This window comes from Balaenoptera acutorostrata, chromosome 9, assembly GCF_949987535.1.
Source record: "Balaenoptera acutorostrata chromosome 9, mBalAcu1.1, whole genome shotgun sequence".
Taxonomy (NCBI): domain Eukaryota; kingdom Metazoa; phylum Chordata; class Mammalia; order Artiodactyla; family Balaenopteridae; genus Balaenoptera; species Balaenoptera acutorostrata.
In genome coordinates this window covers 44441751-44459380 of record NC_080072.1, presented here as the reverse complement: position 1 = coordinate 44459380, position 17630 = coordinate 44441751, and the positions used below count along the sequence as shown (strand labels likewise).

Below are 17630 nucleotides of genomic sequence, written 5' to 3'. Positions count from 1 at the left end.
AACAGTCATAGAAGTGGGATGCTTCTTACAGTGGCCATCATAAGCACCATGCCCACCCCTACACAGAGGGGTAAGTCATGAGGTAGTTATTATTACTTGCCCTTTGCGACCCTGGGCAGTGTAAAAGGCATCTCACCACCTCCTTGTCACCTTGGTTGAATTACTTGCACTAGTAGTGTATACTACTATACTTAGTAGCTTAAATTTGAATCCCTAATTAAAATATCTCAGAAAAATTATAGTTTGATGCAGCATTGAAATTGTTATTATAGTTGAGGAAGAGTGTGGGACAGGATTTGCACTAAGTGAACATTTTGCACTGACAGAAAACCATGCTCCTTATTTTCCTTATAAAACAACGGTCAGATGCTTTGTGGGCTCTAAGAAAGGAAGATGTACACCCACAAGTGGACAGAGCTGTGCTTCATTTTAGTACTGAGATCCATGCAGGTGGGTTGCCAGTGATATGGCAGACAGTGCAGCTAGTTTAAGATAAAATGTCAGCTGTCTTGGAATTCATCATAGAATCCCCAAAACTAGAAGAAGTAGATGTGATTCAGTCATGTGTCCTGAAAGACAGAAACCCAAGTATAGCTTGCAGCTCACTTTCAAAAGAAGTTTGTTTCCAGCCATATGTAGCTTACTTAAGGGAATAAACAAAATGATGGATTTAACCAAATTAAAAAATGCAATGAGGGCTTCCCTGGTGGCGCAGTGGTTGAGAGTCTGCCTGCCAATGCAGGGAACGCGGGTTCGGGCCCTGGTCTGGGAAGATCCCACATGCCTCTGAGCGACTAGGCCTGTGAGCCACAACTACTGAGCCTGTGCGTCCGGAGCTTGTGCTCCGCAACAAGAGAGGCCGCAACAGTGAGAGGCCGCGCACTGCGATGAAGAGTGGCCCCCGCTCGCCGCAACTAGAGAAAGCCCATGCACAGAAACGAAAACCCAACACAGCCAAAAATAAATAAATAAATAAAATTAAAAAAAAAAAAATGCAATGAAACTAATATTTTTGGAGGAGCCTCAAAATTCTATTCTCTGTCCTAACAGTCCTCAAGAGTGTCAAGCTTGGGGACACTGGTTCAAAGAAAGCCGTGTCACTAACATGTTACTTATAAACCTTACAGCCAAAAACTATTCAGAAGAATCATTAGGATGATGAAGGCTTACTCTCAAACTTTGTTTGGAATAATAAAGAAGAAAATAGTATGAAAATGAAATTGTATGGATCTGTATCCTGTGGTTAAGAAACAAATTCTTAATTATAATATTTCTTTTTTCTCTCAAATCATTACTAAATTAGGGGTATGTTAGAAATCAGGATATACTCCATGTTACCCTATGGCTATTTATGCTTTGCTTTTTAAGATTCTTGGGATTATGATCATCCAGTGCAAACAATTAACAATTTATTCATAGTCATTCAACTTACTTCCTTAACCTATTTTTCTGGGGGAAGAAAAAGCAAGGCTAGTCTTACTAACCAGAGCAGATGTGAGAAGATATTATAAAACAGAAATGGAAAGCGAATTATCTGGAAAGAGGGCAGCCTTTAGAAGATGTTTTTATCTTGGTAGGAACGAAATGACATTTGTTGGACAAAATGACAGGCACTAGAAATAAAACAACTGGGCTTTATTTAGGGAGAAGAAACTGGGTGCACATGTAAACTGGCCAGATAGACCCCCTCCGGAGTTTCAGCCTGTTTCTAATTGGATTCTGCATGGTTTAGGCTGGAATTGTAGACTTGAGCCTATCATTTGGAACCAAATGTCCCTGTTGCAATTCATGGAAAAGGACATTAGCAAAATGGAATAATTTGCTCCCCACATGTTTTAAACGGTTATCAATAAGGAAAGGGCCTTTCAGTTCAACAATCTTTCCCTTTCTCTCTACTTGTCTCTTCTCACAACAGTGTTAAGGTCTGAAATTATGTGAACAATAGGAAGTAATGGAATGATGTAGTGGAAGGAAGATTAGCAAGAAATACCATGTTCAGAGGTACTTATGGGGCTAATACATGATAAATTCTCTTCGGTAGACTGTGACCCTATGATTATCTTCACCAGGGTCTGTTTTTTTGAAAAATCATCTTTGGATAGCAGGTTCTGATATTTCATATAGAAGGATGGGGGTTGGAGGGTGCATGGTGGTCAGTCAGTAACCTTGCACATCCAACCCATTTTGGTTTGATTTATGAGAAAAATATCTGGAGCTTGTTAGCGCTTTCTGCATTGACTGCTGTCTATTATTGCTTCCTTCCTGTTTTCCCAGCCCTGTGCCCTAAACTTTGTAAGCCTTCCCCAGGGAGCAAGGATCCTATCTATAACATTTGTTTATCCAGCAGTGCAATGTATATAGCAGATTTTCAACAGTTTTTTATTTTTTTATTTTATTTACTTATTTTTTTAATTCAGTTGATGAAGAGTTATTTCACTCAGTACACCTAGAGGAATTGCTGTACATGGGGTCCTATAATTGTCACTTGGCCAGCTCTGATAGTGTGGGCAGATATCATAGGCATCTGACAGTTTGTTGAATAAATTTCTCAAGGAATTTACAGAAAGGGGGTAGGAGGAGACCTCAAGAGATTCACACTAAAACCTTTCCAGGCTCTCTCTGGAGTTGTTAGGTTCTTATAGAAATAGTTTAATCATTTGCATTAGTAATGAATATACACATCACCAGTGAGTCATTCAACAAATCAGTCAATTCACTGATTTCTACTTTGCTCCTAGAAAGCTGGGGAAGCAGACATGAGTAAGAGGCAGACGTTAGGGTCTGGTGTGGGATGGCAGACACACTGTGGGATAGGGGCTCTAGTGGAAATGTGGAAGCACAGAGGTAGAGGAGGAGCTCTTTCTGCCTGAGAACATTCTGGAAGGCCTCACAAAGATGTGGCATTTGAGCTGAATCTTGAAAGAACTTAATCAATGGAAGGAGAGTGGGAAGGAGTTTTCAAGGCAGGTGGATGCTTGTGCAGAGACCAGGAGTCCTACTGAGAGTTGACAGAAGGTCCTGGGGGCCGCTGGACCTCACAGAACCTGGAGAATGGTGAGAGTTGAGGGTGGAAACGATCTCCATGGCAGTGACTATTTAAAAGAGTCTTTCTGAATCCCCTGAAAACATAAGGCAGAATAGGACAGCCTGGAAGCTGGGAGCAGAAGCTCACTCTGCTTATCCCTCAATCCCTCGACCTCAGTCCCGCCACGGATACTTTTTTTTTTTTTTTTTTTAACCTTGAACTCTTCAGGACATCTAGGCAGAATCTAAATTGGGAATTCCCTTAACCTCATGGGAGAATCCATCTGACAGCTGTTCCTCTAATGCTTTCTGTCCTGGGCCATTGGGCTCAGTGGTTGCTAACAAAGCCAAGGTCAGGGGTCCATTCTTTCCTGCATGGGGCTGTTTAACTCTGCTCCGTGCCATGGTTACAGGCTGAGATGCAGAGCCACTGTGCCCGCAAGAGCTGCTGCTAAGCAGAAGCCCAGGGGAAAGCAGACGTGTGGTACACCTGCACCTCCCAGCATTCACCCTGTTCACGGAGGCACAGTTAGCTTCACTCTGTAACCATCACCAAGAAAAGCTTGAGAAGGAAAGAACTGAAGTGGCACAATCAGGGTGTGGCTGCTTATTTCCAGACCCAGTTTTGCAAGCAGTAAGTGGATTACCTGGACATAGTCATAAACCCCTCAAGCATCTTGGTCAGTTGTCTAAAACTGGACCTATACCCTTGGTGATGTGTGAAATTCCCTCTCCCTGTGAAGGTAGAGATGCAAAGTACACCCTACCCATCCACCCCCATTTTAATGTACTGTTTACATTACCAAAGCAAGAGAAGCTTATTAAATTTTCCAAGCAGTTCCAAAGACTATAGAAGAAAAAGTGAGACCGACCGCCACCAGCCCTGTACCCTTCCTGACTTTCTATATGCATCTACAAACATTGTACATACACCGTTTGTTTTTACTAAAAGAAATATTGTGCTCCATATGTTATTCAGCAGCTTCATTTTTTTCCCACTCAAAAATATGTTGAGCATAAGATGTCTCCTTACAGCAATGAAAATTTGAGGGTAAGTCCCAATTTTTGTTATTCTTTTTTGGTAAAGGTGAATTGTTAGAAGAGTTGCCAGATTTAGCAAATAAGAATTCAAACCACCCAGTTCGATTTGAATTTCAGGTAACAACGCATACTTTTTTAGTGTCTGTCCCATGCCATCTTTGGGACAAAGGGATATGTCCCTACCCCTACGAAAAAGTATGTTGTTTATATAAAAATCAGATTTAACCAGGCAGCCTGTTATTTTATTTGGCAACTCTACACTTGTTAATTAGTTGATTGATTTGTTGTTATTGTTCTGTGTAAGACTGTTCACGCACAAAAGCTCCAGACCAGAAAAAGGCCTTGTTTTCTGGTCTGGAAAAGGTGGTCTCTGACCGATGTTCGCATGCCTGATGAATGCGCTGGGTGAAGGGCCAGCTCAGCTGGGCACCCAGGACTCATTAACTGCCTCCATTGGAGAGAACTGGCCTGTGCTGCTGCTTCGTACTAGGGCCTGACCTTCGCTCTTTCACCCCAGCTACTGTGTGAAGTCACCAGTGGCAGTTACCTGGTTGTGTGGGCGATATTAATTGAATTTTTTTTTAATGAATGCCAGTATTTGTAGGAATTTGCAATGCAAACAGCCAGTCTTTCAAGCAGTGCCCATTGTAATTAGAGCAAGCTTTTAAGATTCTTTGAAGTACTAAATGTTGATGAAATTCAAATGGGGTGCCGATCTGCACTATAAAGGGGCTCTTGGTGGTTGTTTTTTAAAATCTTCTATCTTGTAGATGTAAATATATGCCGTAGTTCGTGGGAAGTAACTTGAAGAGCGGGGGCGGTGGGGGGGCTGAGTTTATGCCTCTTATTCTTATTTAAAACAGCTGTGGCCGGAGAGCTACAGCTGCGTCCCTGTTGCACCGGGCAGGGGCACCGTGGCCCCTGCCCCGAAGTGAACACCCTCAAAGGCTCCCTTCCCTTTGGGCAGCTTTCTCGTTCTCCCCAGATGCAAGTCGGCCTGCCCTGGGTGGGGGGGGGAGGGGGGCGGCTGTCCCACAGTCATCCCAGCTTCCTGCACCCCAGGCCTCCGAAGCCACCGGGGCAGATGCGTGCAGATGAGTCAGGCGGGAGGGTTGGGGAGCAGACCGCAGCCTCAAGAGTCCCTGCCCGGGCTGCCTCCTGGAGCACTTCTGCCTGCCGGCTCACGGCGCCTGGGGGAGCAGCTGTAAGGCCCACGTGGTGCCCTGCCTGGCCGAGCCTCACCACGTGACAGGCCTGGATGGACGCCCACGACAGGGCCCGGCTCCCAGCGCTGCCTGCCAAGGAGCCAGATGCTGCCATTGGAAAAAATTGCTTCACAATTTGAAATCTTGGTCCTTTGATCATGGCTGGGAGAAGATGAAGAGGAGAGTTTGAAAGTAGTGGTTTGAAAATGCCAGCGTCTCCTTGCATCCGTCAGTGCCTATTATACTGTCTCTTGTCAGGGACAATCCTCTTGATGTTTTCATTTTTGCAACCAAGTAATTCCTGCCCAGTCCTTCCAAGCCCTCCAGGTGGAAGGGGGAGGCGGGTGGGAAGGGAGTGTCTGCAGCCTGCTCCTTTCCTACCCGGTGCCCAAGCCCTCTCCCCTGCCTTTGGACTGATCTGCTTCCTCTTTCTTCCTGCAGGCCTTTTCTTTCTGAGGCCAGTGACAAAGTAGTTGTCGTCAGCCAAATGCTGCCTCTGCCTGAGCTGCACCATTCCATTCCGCCCTTGGCAACCCTCACGCTCATTTCCCTGTCCTTCAGGCACCTGGAGCCAGGTTTCCAGAGGCCTGAGGTTTTGCAGAGCTGCTTCCCTGGCCCAGCCCTCCCCTCAGAGGACTCTGGATCCTACGTAACTGGGCTAGGCCTTGTTTTCCTCACCCATGAAATAGGAAGAATCATTCTTTGAAGAATATTGCTTTTTTTTTTTTCTTCAATTTCAAAAACATGAAATGAAGCAGTGGAACACATCCATGAACAAATACACTCGCTGAGTGAGAGGTAACAGAGGAGAAACCAAGCCGAAGTCTTGTCTTGTGACTTACATGTCTCAGCTGCAGAAGTAACAAGCGTGTAAGAGAAGGATTATTTAGGGAAGAATTTGAGGAAATTTAATGTTTCACTTTTTTGTTTCCCTGCTGTCTGGTGCAGTCAGCTTTCTCTGCCTAGCATTGTAACCTGCTTCTACTTCGACCTTACACTGTTTTCCAGGACTTGCCCACATATAGATCCTCAAGTTTTTAATTCATTCCCCACACATTTATTAATGATGGCCTTTTTTGCTTCCAGACAGGATTTCATGACATCTCTAATCATATCTTTGTGGGAAAGATTGTAATTTTGTACCTGTTTGAGCAGTTATGCCTAAAACCTAAGGCTTGGTATAAACTCACAAATCAGAAAAAGTACTAATTTTTCTGTTTGAAAAAAGCCATTGCTGCATCTGTGCTATTCACCTGATAAGCATGGATTGGGACTCAGACTGGCTCTGGGGGGAAAGCTTTTATCTTGTTTGTTGGTTATGAACCACCATCTACTTTGGGTCACACCTCTGGAGATGTAACTTGAGGCTCTGTCTTTAATCTCTGTCCAGGTCTGTGTTGAAGTCCCTGGGTTGACAGGAGTGGTCATTGTTTACGTTTATGTGGCACGTTTCCGTTTACAGATGGGTATCGTATACGTTCTCTCTTCTCATCACAATGGTGGCCTTTGGAAACAGATCTTCTCTGAGGTTAGAGATGAGGAAAGTGAGACGCAGAGGAGTGACCTCTGTCCGTGCTGTCCGTCAGGTGTCTGAGATGAGATGATGACAAGTGAAGACTCAGGATTCTCAAGTCTCTGGACTAGATGGAAGGGAGGTCTGAAGTCAGGATGGAGTTTAATAAAAATAAACGTGGAGGGCTTCCCTGGTGGCGCAGTGGTTGAGAATCCGCCTGCCAATGCAGGGGACAAGGGTTCGAGCCCTGGTCTGGGAAGATCCCACATGCCGTGGAGCAGCTGGGCCCGTGAGCCACAATTACTGAGCCTGCGCTTCTGGAGCCTGTGCTCCGCAACAAGAGAGGCCGCGATAGTGAGAGGCCCGTGCACCGCGATGAAGTGGCCCCCGCTTGCCACAACTGGAGAAAGCCCTCGCACAGAAACGAAGACCCAACACAGTCATAAATAAATAAATAAATTAATTAATTAATTTTAAAAAAAATAAAAATAAACGTGGAACTTGGATCCTAGGAAGCAGATAGGACCTGAAGAACTCTGTGGGTGAGAAGGGGGAGTGGAAAGGTGAGATGAGGGGGGAAATGAAAGACGGTTGCAGGGTTGTCTTACAGCAGTGTTCTTAGGCCTGCGTGATTCCAGAAGGCAGAGCTGTAGGTGGAAGCGGCTGGGAAGCCGATTGCAACTTAACGGGTGTGGTAGGCAGCAGCGTGTCCGAGTTCTTATCACAGTGTTAGGGGATGTGTTACATTACATGGAAAGGGGGAGTGGAGGTCGCTAAGAGCAGACAGGGAAATATCTTGGGTTATGTGAGTGGGTAAATCACAAGTTTCCTTAAAAGTGGCAGAGGGAGGCAAGAGCAGAGGTCTAGAGAGATGACAGCTGGCAGTGTGAGAACTCAGCCTGGTGTTGCTGGCTTTGAAAATGGGGCAAGGAGCTAAGAGACAAGGAACGTGGAAGCTGAAAGAGGCAAAGAACCCGATCCCTCCCCAGAGCCTCCAGAAACGAACACAGCTCCACCAATACTTGATCTCAGCCTGGTGAGGCCCATATTGGATGTCCGACCTACAGAAGTAGAAGATCATAAATTGATGGTGTTTTAAGTCACTAAATTTGTGGTAGTTTGTTAAAGCAGCAGTAGAAGACTAATACAACAAGAAAAAGAACTCTCTAACAATTAGGTCTGCCCGGGACATGGTGAGTATTTTATTAAAGTAATGATTTTCCTGTGTCTGAAGGTAGTATTTAGCCAGAAGGCAGCGCAGGTCAGGTTACTGTAGAAAGGACTCCTGCCTTAGGTGGTAGGAGAAGGAGCTGGTCTCTGAACCCAGTTCATATGGAGGGTCTCTGTTCTAGGGCAAAATGGGCAAAGATTCCTTAGAAGAGCCCGTTTGCCTGGACTTGCCCTCTCCAGTCACATCGGCAAGGCGCTTGTTTTTTTGTTTTTTTGGGTTTTTTTCCTTTTAGAACATGGCCTATGACCAGCTAGGGAGGGGGAAATTTCCCCTTCTACCCCTCTTGAGTTCTTGTGGCTGGACTGAAAATAAAATTGACACAAGACAGATTAATAGGAGAAAAAGAAACAAATTTTTAATTCATGGCAATGGCGTTCACACAGAAATGGGACCTAAGAAGTGGCTGAAGCAGGCATCTATTATACTTTTTAGACAAACGATAAATTTGTGAGGAATCACAGGACAAAGAGACGTAGGTTTGGGGTGCTTAATTAGTGAAGAATCTAAACAGGGCTTGGGCTTGGGGAAGTAAATTTTTAAAGTAACAAGGTTTGTTTAAAAGGCTTCTTGGCCCTAAATTCTCTATCTCTGGCGATAAGGGTGTCCTTCTACCTCCAGATGCAGGAAGTATGCCTTTCATATGAGAGATTGATTTCCTGCTTTCAGGGAGACCGAGGGGAGGGTCAGAGTGTCCCTCTTCCGTTGGTTGTTTCTTAAGTAACTTTAATCGAAAATAATCAAGTATGCCATTGAGGCACATTTTGGAATGGCCTGCCCTGGGCCCCAACAGCTGGCTTATCCCCAGAGGATAGGATATCGTTTGAATTTGGAATTTGTTGGGAAGATAAGTTTGCTGGGTTCTAGTTGTTTCTTGGATTTTTAAAAATTTATTTATTTATTTATTTATTTATTTATTTATTTTTGGCTGCGTTGGGTGTTTGTTGCTGTGTGCGGGCTTTCTCTGGTTGTGGCGAGTGGGGGCTACTCTTCGTTGCGGTGCACAGGCTTCTCATTGCGGTGGCTTCTCTTTTTGCGGAGCACAGGCTCTAGGCACACGGGCTTCAGTAGTTGCAGCACGTGGGCTCAGTAATTGTGGCTCGTGGGCTCTAGAACTCAGGCTCAGGAGTTGTGGCGCACGGGCTTAGTTGCTCCGCGGCATGTGGGATCTTCCCGGACCAGGGCTCGAACCCGTGTCCCCTGCATTGGCAGATGGATTCTTAACCACTACACCACCAGGGAAGTCCCTGTTTCTTGGATTTTTATATTTATTTGCTTTTAGAAAATATCCTGTGATCAGATAAGAGCTGATTAGGCAAAAATAGTTTGTATGTCTGATACCAGCATTTTTTTCCTCATTTTCTTGCCTTCAGAACTATATGAAATAGGTTTGGCCTGAGTTTTCAGTTGGGAAAAATGAGTCGAGAGGGTAGATGATGAACTCAGCACAAATCGTAGACTCATTACAGAGTTTGCCTCCTCTGCTGCTGATTTAATGTTTGCATTCTTTCTTTGATATTACCTTTGCTCCACGGGAGTTCAGTGACCATATTTCTTTCTGGGATAATCATAATATCATCAGCTGACAGATAATTATCTTTCACATCAATACCTCCTCCTAGAAAATTCCCAAAGAACAACTGTGATATGGTTGGATGGTTGTGTAATTATTTTCCATGTTCAAAAGTAACTGCAAAGCAGTTGTAATAGCAAATTGCTTATTTACTGTTAGTTGAGAAGTCTTTTAAAATCTAACCTATTAAATATACACTAATAATTAAATCAAAGTTGTCTCAAACTTTTTTAAGAAAAGCAAGATAATTCAAAAACCATCTGTTCCTTTTATCTAAATGAAAGCTGAAAATGCACATAGATCTCAGGACCAGCAGTTCCACTCCTAGGAACACCTAACAGGAGTGCACACATGAGTTCATCAAATGCGTATCCCTGAATGTTCAGAGTAGCGCTCTTCATAATAGGTTCAATTTGGAAACATTGTAAATGTCCATCCGTAGAAGAGATAGGTGGTGGTATAGTCCATTCAGTGGAGTACTCTACAGTGACAAGTACAGATTAACTGCACACCACAGCATGGACGGCTCTCGCACTGTAATGCTGCACAAATAGAACTAAACACAGAGGAGTCAACAGTATGTGATTTCACTCGTGAAACGTTCACGAAACCAGACAAGATTAATGTACAGTATTTTAGGATGAAGGTTACTCTTGTGACATGGGGGGTTTGACTGTATTGAAAGGGAGCATGGATGAGGGGGCTTCTATTTCCTCATCTGGGTGCTGGTTACATGGGTGTGTTCACTTTATAAAAATTAATCAGTCTGTAAACTTGTGATTTGTACACTTCTCTGAATGTATGTTCTACTTGAATTTTATGTAAAAAAGTTAATCCTAACAACTTTAAAACTCATACTTTGTTGAGATTGTTTCAGATGGTGGAGTTTCATAATGTGAATTCTTGAATACCTTCATTTTTGATACTTCCTGTCATTGTACCTACGGGTCATCCATTCCAAATTAAAACTAATTAAATTATTTAGGGAATTCTAAGGGACAGTGGTGAACCAAAGGTGAGAGGGTGGGAATGGTCTGCCCCAGGTGCAGGCATTAAGGGAGGTTCATTGCAGAGAGGTTTATATGGCAAAACCATCTAAAAATGGTTGTCATTTTTATTATCACACTGTGCCCACAGTTGTAAACAATGCTATCAATAAAATATTCCTCAAAAAGAAAAAAATCCTTTGTTGGCCTAAGCCTTAAGCAACTGATAAAATTAGTGTTGGGCTTTTACTTCGTATATATATTTCATATATATTTTATTTCGTATATATGTATAGACACGCACATATATATATGCTTCAAACTAGCACACTTATATTGCTTATCCATTATGGTACTTATTCTTTAATAACACATGTGATTAAAGACTCAATCTTTTTTTTTTTTTAATTTATTTTATTTATTTTTTTATTTATTTTTGGCTGTGTTGGGTCTTCGTTTCTGTGCGAGGGCTTTCTCTAGTTGCGGCGAGCGGGGGCCACTCTTCATCGCGGTGCGCGGGCCTCTCACTATCGCGGCCTCTCTTGTTGCGGAGCACAGGCTCCAGATGCGCAGGCTCAGCTGTTGTGGCTCACGGGCCCAGTTGCTCCGCGGCATGTGGGATCTTCCCAGACCAGGGCCCGAACCCTTGTCCCCTGCATTGGCAGGCAGATTCTCAACCACTGCGCCACCAGGGAAGCCCCAAGACTCAGTCTTATATTCCAGAGTAAGTTCTAACAGTTTGGAATCGTTGGAGCTACATTCCGCACAGTGCTGCTGCTTCTGTGATTTGGAAATGGGCACAGTAGTTATGAAGATGAAAAAGTAGAACTAGAGTTACTTCATTCTCTGTTACCACTTTCAGAGTTTTTGTGTTTAAAGTTTAAAACGGTGAAACAGTGCTGATTATTACTTAAGATAATTTTGTCAAAGGAAGGGGGTCTTAAAAATGATCCACTCTAAGTGTCAAATCTACTAGGTGTGCTGCTGCTATAGCACCAGTATTACTTAAGCGTGGAAACTCATAGAGGTGGAAACATAAAAGCTGTGAAAATTTTCTGCAATTTTGCTAACATCAAATTATGGTGAATGCCATTCTAAACTTGGGTGACATTTTGAATTTGTATGTATGGATGGATTATTTTGTGTATTTATTTCTATGCTTGCTTTAGATTTTAAGACTCGTGGTTTGTTTACATTGTAAATGTTTTGCTTGTCAAAAATAATGCCACTGCATTATGCTAAGTGAAATAAGTCAGACAGAAGAAGATAAATACTGTATGATATCGCTTATATGTGGAATCTAAAAAATACAGCAAACTAGTGAATATAACAAAATATATTATAGAGATATAGAGAACAAACTAGTGGTTACCAGTACGGGGGCGGGGGTGCAATATAGGGGTGGCAGAGTGGGAGGTACAAACTATTGGGTGTAAGTAAGATAAGCTCAAGGATGTACTGCAAAACACAGGAATGTAGCCAATATTTTGTAATAACTGTAAATGGAATGTAACCTTTAAAAATTGTATATAAAAAAATACTGCCATTGAAGTAAATAAAGTGAAAAATGGAGCATTGAAAAAAATGAAAGAAAAGAAAACACTGTGCCTAGGGAGTTGAGATGCAATTCTTAAGAAACCTCCCTCCTGGTTAAGTTGATGTAATTTGAAGTTGATAGTTTTTAAAAAGTAACCCAATCCCATGTACTCTCCTGTTGACTCCCCTGCACATTGCTAATTTCCGCGTGCTCCTTCCCACACTCCACCCCTTACACCACAAACACCACCAGACTGCTTTTGATTGTTCACCAGTCCTTCACAACAACTTGATTACATCAAAATGAGTTTGTTTAAATTGCAGTATTAGTTAAGTGTGTTTATGGCCCATTAATTCTCATTTTCAAAGCAGGGAATTTTTTTAAATTGAATGAAAACAAAGTAAAAGTAATTTATAATGGACCTTTCCTGTTCCATTTAACTTATTATTGCATTGTTGTTGGGAAGCATTCTAAATATTCATCAGTAGAGCACATGTTAAATTATGGTGCATTTGTATAATGGAATAATATGCAGCCACCAAAAAGTGTGGCTGTTCAGTTTTTTAAAGGGCTGTTCTTTTAAAAACTGGTATTCTATATCAGTATTATGTGAATTCTAAGAAGTATTTATTTATTTATAGGCAGGTTTAGAAGAATGCTACAATTTGTGCAGAAAAGAGGGAATGTGTATGTTTGAATATCTAAACGCTAAATATCTCTAAAAGGACACTTGAGAAATAGATTACTGTTTTTTTTTTTCCTTTACTTATTACCACATGCATATTTTTACTTTTTTTTTTTTTTTTTAAGTTAAACCTTGTTGGCACAAACTACATCATAATAGTAAGAGCATCAATCCCACAAAGAACATCACTGGTCATCCCACCCCCGCAAAACACCTGAGCCACTTCTCAGAACTCTGTGTTCTCAGCTGGTGGCAGGACCAGCTCAGAGTTCTGGAAGGCCCTCTCTTAGTTCACAACAGATGATACCCGCCCTGTAAGGCTGGATGACAACCCAGTGTCAGAGCTCCTGTGTGCCTAGGATACACTGCTATCTTTCTGTACTGGAGGTTGGAGCCCACGTAGACTCACCGGCCTCTCTTCAGCCTTAAGGAGCTGAGATACAGATCTCAGGGTAAGACTTCCATCGTTCCCCGCTAAACTGCTCTCTCATGGAGCTAAATGTCAAACCTTTGAATGTGAGCAAAAGACACACCTGAGCGTTTTTAATTATTTGCAATTTATGCCCCATAAAATTCCAAAAAACAAAATGTGAGGGAGCATTACTAAATTTATGGATAATGTAAAACTGGACAAGTACAAGTAAAAGTAGATTGGAATCCAGTAACAGGAGCTGGACACTTGTTGTTAGTAGTTAGTAGAAGTACCTAGAATAAGTTAATGACTATAGTTGAACACTTAATTTAGCTTTGAATTTCTTGGCACATAAGAAAAGGGAATATAAAGTATATTGTCTTTATTTGAAGCCAGCATATCCGAAGTTTTGCCTAAGGAAATGGAGATTTTCCTGATGCTCAATTCAAGAGGTAAATTGAAATACAGATACTTATTAAAAATATATATAGGCTGACTCAGGTCTTCATGGCGGTTAGTGCCTGTCAAGGTATTAAAATTAGCTAGCCAAAACGTGCCAAACCTCGCAAGATATAGTCTTGCTGTGTGTCAGATCCACCTCTCTTTCTCTGCAGCCACCCTAGTAGCCCAGGTACCATATGCCTCATCTGGAACTTCTTCCAGGCCTCCTGACACACCTCACTCATCCATTCTCACTCTCTTCTCGAGTCTCCAAGCTGTGGTCAGGGGTGCCTTTCTAGATTGCAGATCTGATCCTAAACTGTCACTGGCCCTATCCTATGTACTTGAAACTCGTATGTCCCTTGGTTTTAGGATGTAAGCCCCTCCCCCACACCCCTCCACGCCCCCCCACCTCCCCAGCTACCCTCTCTCCTTGCTCTCTCTGTTCCAGCCTTGTTTCTGGCCGAGAGCCCTATTTACACTCTCTCTTACAGCATGATCCACCGGCGCATGCCAGCTCTTCTCTCTTTGGATCTGAGCTGCATCATCATCAGAAGCTTCCCTGACCCCAAGTCCTCCCTCCCCTATGTTGGTTCTCATGTCTCTGTGCCCATCTCAGGAGTGCTTATTTCTGTTGCGATGTCCTCCCTCCTAAATCATAAGCTGTGTGGACTCGTTGATCCCCAGCTCCACACCCAGTGCCTAGTGTGCAGGAAAGGGTCAGTAGATACTTGAGGGAAGGGGCCCGTCCGCCAGTGATCTAGCTGCTGCAGCAGCCTCCCAGCCTCCCTCTGCAGGGAACATTATACCACGCTGAGACATTTCTCCTTGAAGCTCAGCTCTGATCACCTCATTGCCTTATGTCAACACTTTCAGGAGGTCCCCATTTCCTACAGGATACAACCCATACCCCTACTTAGCCCTCCTCTACCTGGGCCCTTGTTGCATTTCCAAACTCATTCCTCCCTGTCTCCTTAGTCCTCACGGTATAGCTAGAATGAAGCACTCCAGGCTGCTTCTGTGCAAGCGTTCTCTCAGCCCTTCTCCGCATGTTCAAATCTTAACCATCCTGAAAGTAAATACCCTTAATTGAAAATAATGCTTCCATTGTCCGAACTGAGTACCTTTGACATGGCACTTATTTTCTATCTAAATTAAAGCTATTTTCTGTACATCCCATATTGGCTTGTAGTCCTGTATTGTTTCTAGCATGAGCCTCACTTACTAAGTAATCATAAAAATATGTTAAATGAGTGGGAACTTGTATTAATTATTTTGCATCTTTGTAAGCCAGTCTTTAATAGGAACCATTTCCCCTCTGGGTGCTGTAATTTGTTAATGAAGTATCTGTTTTTACATATATAACAAATGGCCAGTCAGCTACAGATTCTCCTGATCTTTTAACTATATCTACAGATTAGTGAATATGAATACAATTCATATGCTGCTTTCTGCACATATTTCAGAGACCTCATGAATCTCTTATTACAAGGATATATAGTATTCTATACTGAATGCAAGAAAGTAAAATGAAACATACATATAGCATGTCATTATTTCAAGGGAAGACTGCCCAAACTAGCATTCTCTTCAAAAAATAACCAGTGAGCCATAGAACTTGTTTCTAGCAGGGTGTCACCTCACCACCTCTCTGAGCCACCCCGGCCCTCTACTGCCCTCCAGCCAGCATGGTGGAGGTCTTACCCGGATGGTTGCTGCTTTGACTCCTGCGATGAGAGAGTAATCCCCACCTCCATCTCATTTCCAACAGGCTGATTTAAACTGCAGTATTCAAGATGATGCCGGGGCTTTTTACGGCGTGACCAGTCAGTATGAGAGTTCTGAGAATATGACAGTCACCTGTTCCACCAAAGTTTGCTCCTTTGGGAAGCAAGTAGTAGAAAAAGTAGAGGTAAGTTGGCCTCTGTATGCTGGAACCTTCATTCAGGGCGGCCTGTCGCCTTCCTTTAAAACTAAACTGGGGCAGAGGGTTTTATTTTTCTGGTGTCTTCTCCTTCCCCTCCCACTCCTCCCCCCCCCCCCCCCATTACTTCTAAGAAGGCAAAATGATTTGAAAGCAACTGAAAGAAAGAAGGCCAGGAGTAATCCCGTGCCAGCCCTCCGACTGTCTGAAACCAGCCCTGTGCTTGCCAGTGTGTCAGTCCTGCAGGAGGCCTTGGGATGGGGGGATGCAGGGGGGCTGATATGGAATCTGTTAGAGATAGACCCTGCTGCCCAGTAGATGGTACCCCTTCTACCCCAGGTTCCAGGTTCAAGGGCACTTCCAGGCATCTTGATAACAACCAAGGTGGTCCTGAGCTGATTGGCACCTGCCTTCTAGAACCCTGATGCCTTGAGTTTGGTTTTTGCTTTTGCCATTTCCACTCCCTTCATCTTAATTGTTTTAAATATATTTCAGTACATACTGGGACCAAAAACCTATTTATGGCTTTTATAGTTCATGCCTCCCTCCGCTTCAAAAATTGGATGTTCATTTTACCGGGGTGGGTTGCTTTTTGTGAATAATGTTTGCAGGTGATATTTCATTTAGAGTTGTGGTTTCCGTTGTCTTCTACCCATCACCCAATTCATCCATGCTCAGTGAGTGGTGTTTATTCACAGATGTCCAGGACCTCTCAGGTCCAGGAGCCCTACCTGACTTTGTGTTGAGACGTGAGAGAGAGGATGCATTGGGTGGAGAGAGGGAGCAGGAGATGTTTTTCAAGACTTTGGGCTGAACAAGGAGGATTTGGGATGCTGCAGGCCCTCATAGCTTCCCGAGCACAGGATGGGCATCCTGAGAATGGTGTTAAGGAGGGTTATGCTGGTAGAGGAGGATGTAAGTGAGTTGACTAGATGGTAGCTGTAAGCTTACGTGTCATGAGCTTTACTAAAAGGGTGGTAGTGGGAATCCAGGGAGACGCTTTGAATGGTACTTAGAAACTGACTGGATATTAAATATTAAAGAGGAGGAAGAGTCAAAGATCACATGTTTTATGCTTAGAAGGACAGTGCAGCCACCAGCAGAGATAAGTAAATAAGATGTTCAACTGGAAATAGTCAGGGGCAAATATAGATGCAACACTAGGATTTGGGAGACAGGTAAAGACTGAAAATATCAATTGAGAATCCTAAGCACTAAGGATAATCAAAGCTGTGGGAATGGAGAGCTAGCTGCAGAGAGGGAATAGCAAGGAAAATAGGGATAAAGATTAAGTTTGGAGAGTGGCAGCCAGACCTGGGGTAGGTGGAAAGGGAGACATGAACAGAGAAGCTGAGGACCAAGAAGGGTGAGGGAGCGGGGGAAACCAGCTCAACGCAGTGTCTGGGAAGTCCAAGGAGAGGGTGGGTGAGAATGTGGCTGTGTAATGAGACACAGCTGGGAGACCTGGAGCCTCGTGACCTCCATCTCCCCTGAGAAGGAGGAAGCAAAGGTACCTGCTGGTGGTTGGGAGCATGGAAGGTTAGTGTTACCGTTGCTACCAAATGGCCAAGTTGTCAGGGCTTACCTGTAGATGGACTTCCTGCCTGGGCAGGTACCTGTGAGAAAAGATGAACCAGATAAGTAACTCAGTTTTCCAGATGTCAAATTATTCTTCAGTTCATCCTCAGCTAACATACCCAAATCTCTTTATAAGCTCAGGGAACAGGGAAAGGTTGTCTTCGACTGATGAAATCCCAGGCATTTTCATGGAGAAAGTGCTGTGGTGTGGCAGGTGGAGTTTTGTAATTAAGCCTTTAATCTGCTTGGAGTATATTTCTGCATTTGGTGTGAAATGGGAGTCTGCTTATATTTTCTCCCAAATAGATAGGCATTTGTGTCAAAATCATTTATTAAATCATTTATTTTCCAACTGAGTGGATCTGTCCCCTTTAAGTTACTGCATATACTGGGGGCTGTTCCTGGAGTCTATTCTATTCCACCCTCTATTTATCTCTACATGTCCCAGTATTGTGTTGATGTGATTACAGTGGCTTTATAGCA

General features: G+C 43.3%; 1 protein-coding gene across 15 annotated transcripts in view; it reads left to right on the top strand.

Annotated features, from left to right (window-relative positions):
• Positions 1 to 17630, top strand: part of TEAD1 (TEA domain transcription factor 1) — a 267284-nt gene that overhangs the window by 233521 nt on the left and 16133 nt on the right. For all 15 annotated transcript variants that reach the window (XM_057553374.1, XM_057553377.1, XM_057553375.1 and 12 more), the window contains one exon: positions 15417 to 15557. In XM_057553374.1, the coding sequence (XP_057409357.1) occupies positions 15417 to 15557 (141 nt within the window). The remainder of the gene's footprint in view (positions 1 to 15416; positions 15558 to 17630) is intronic.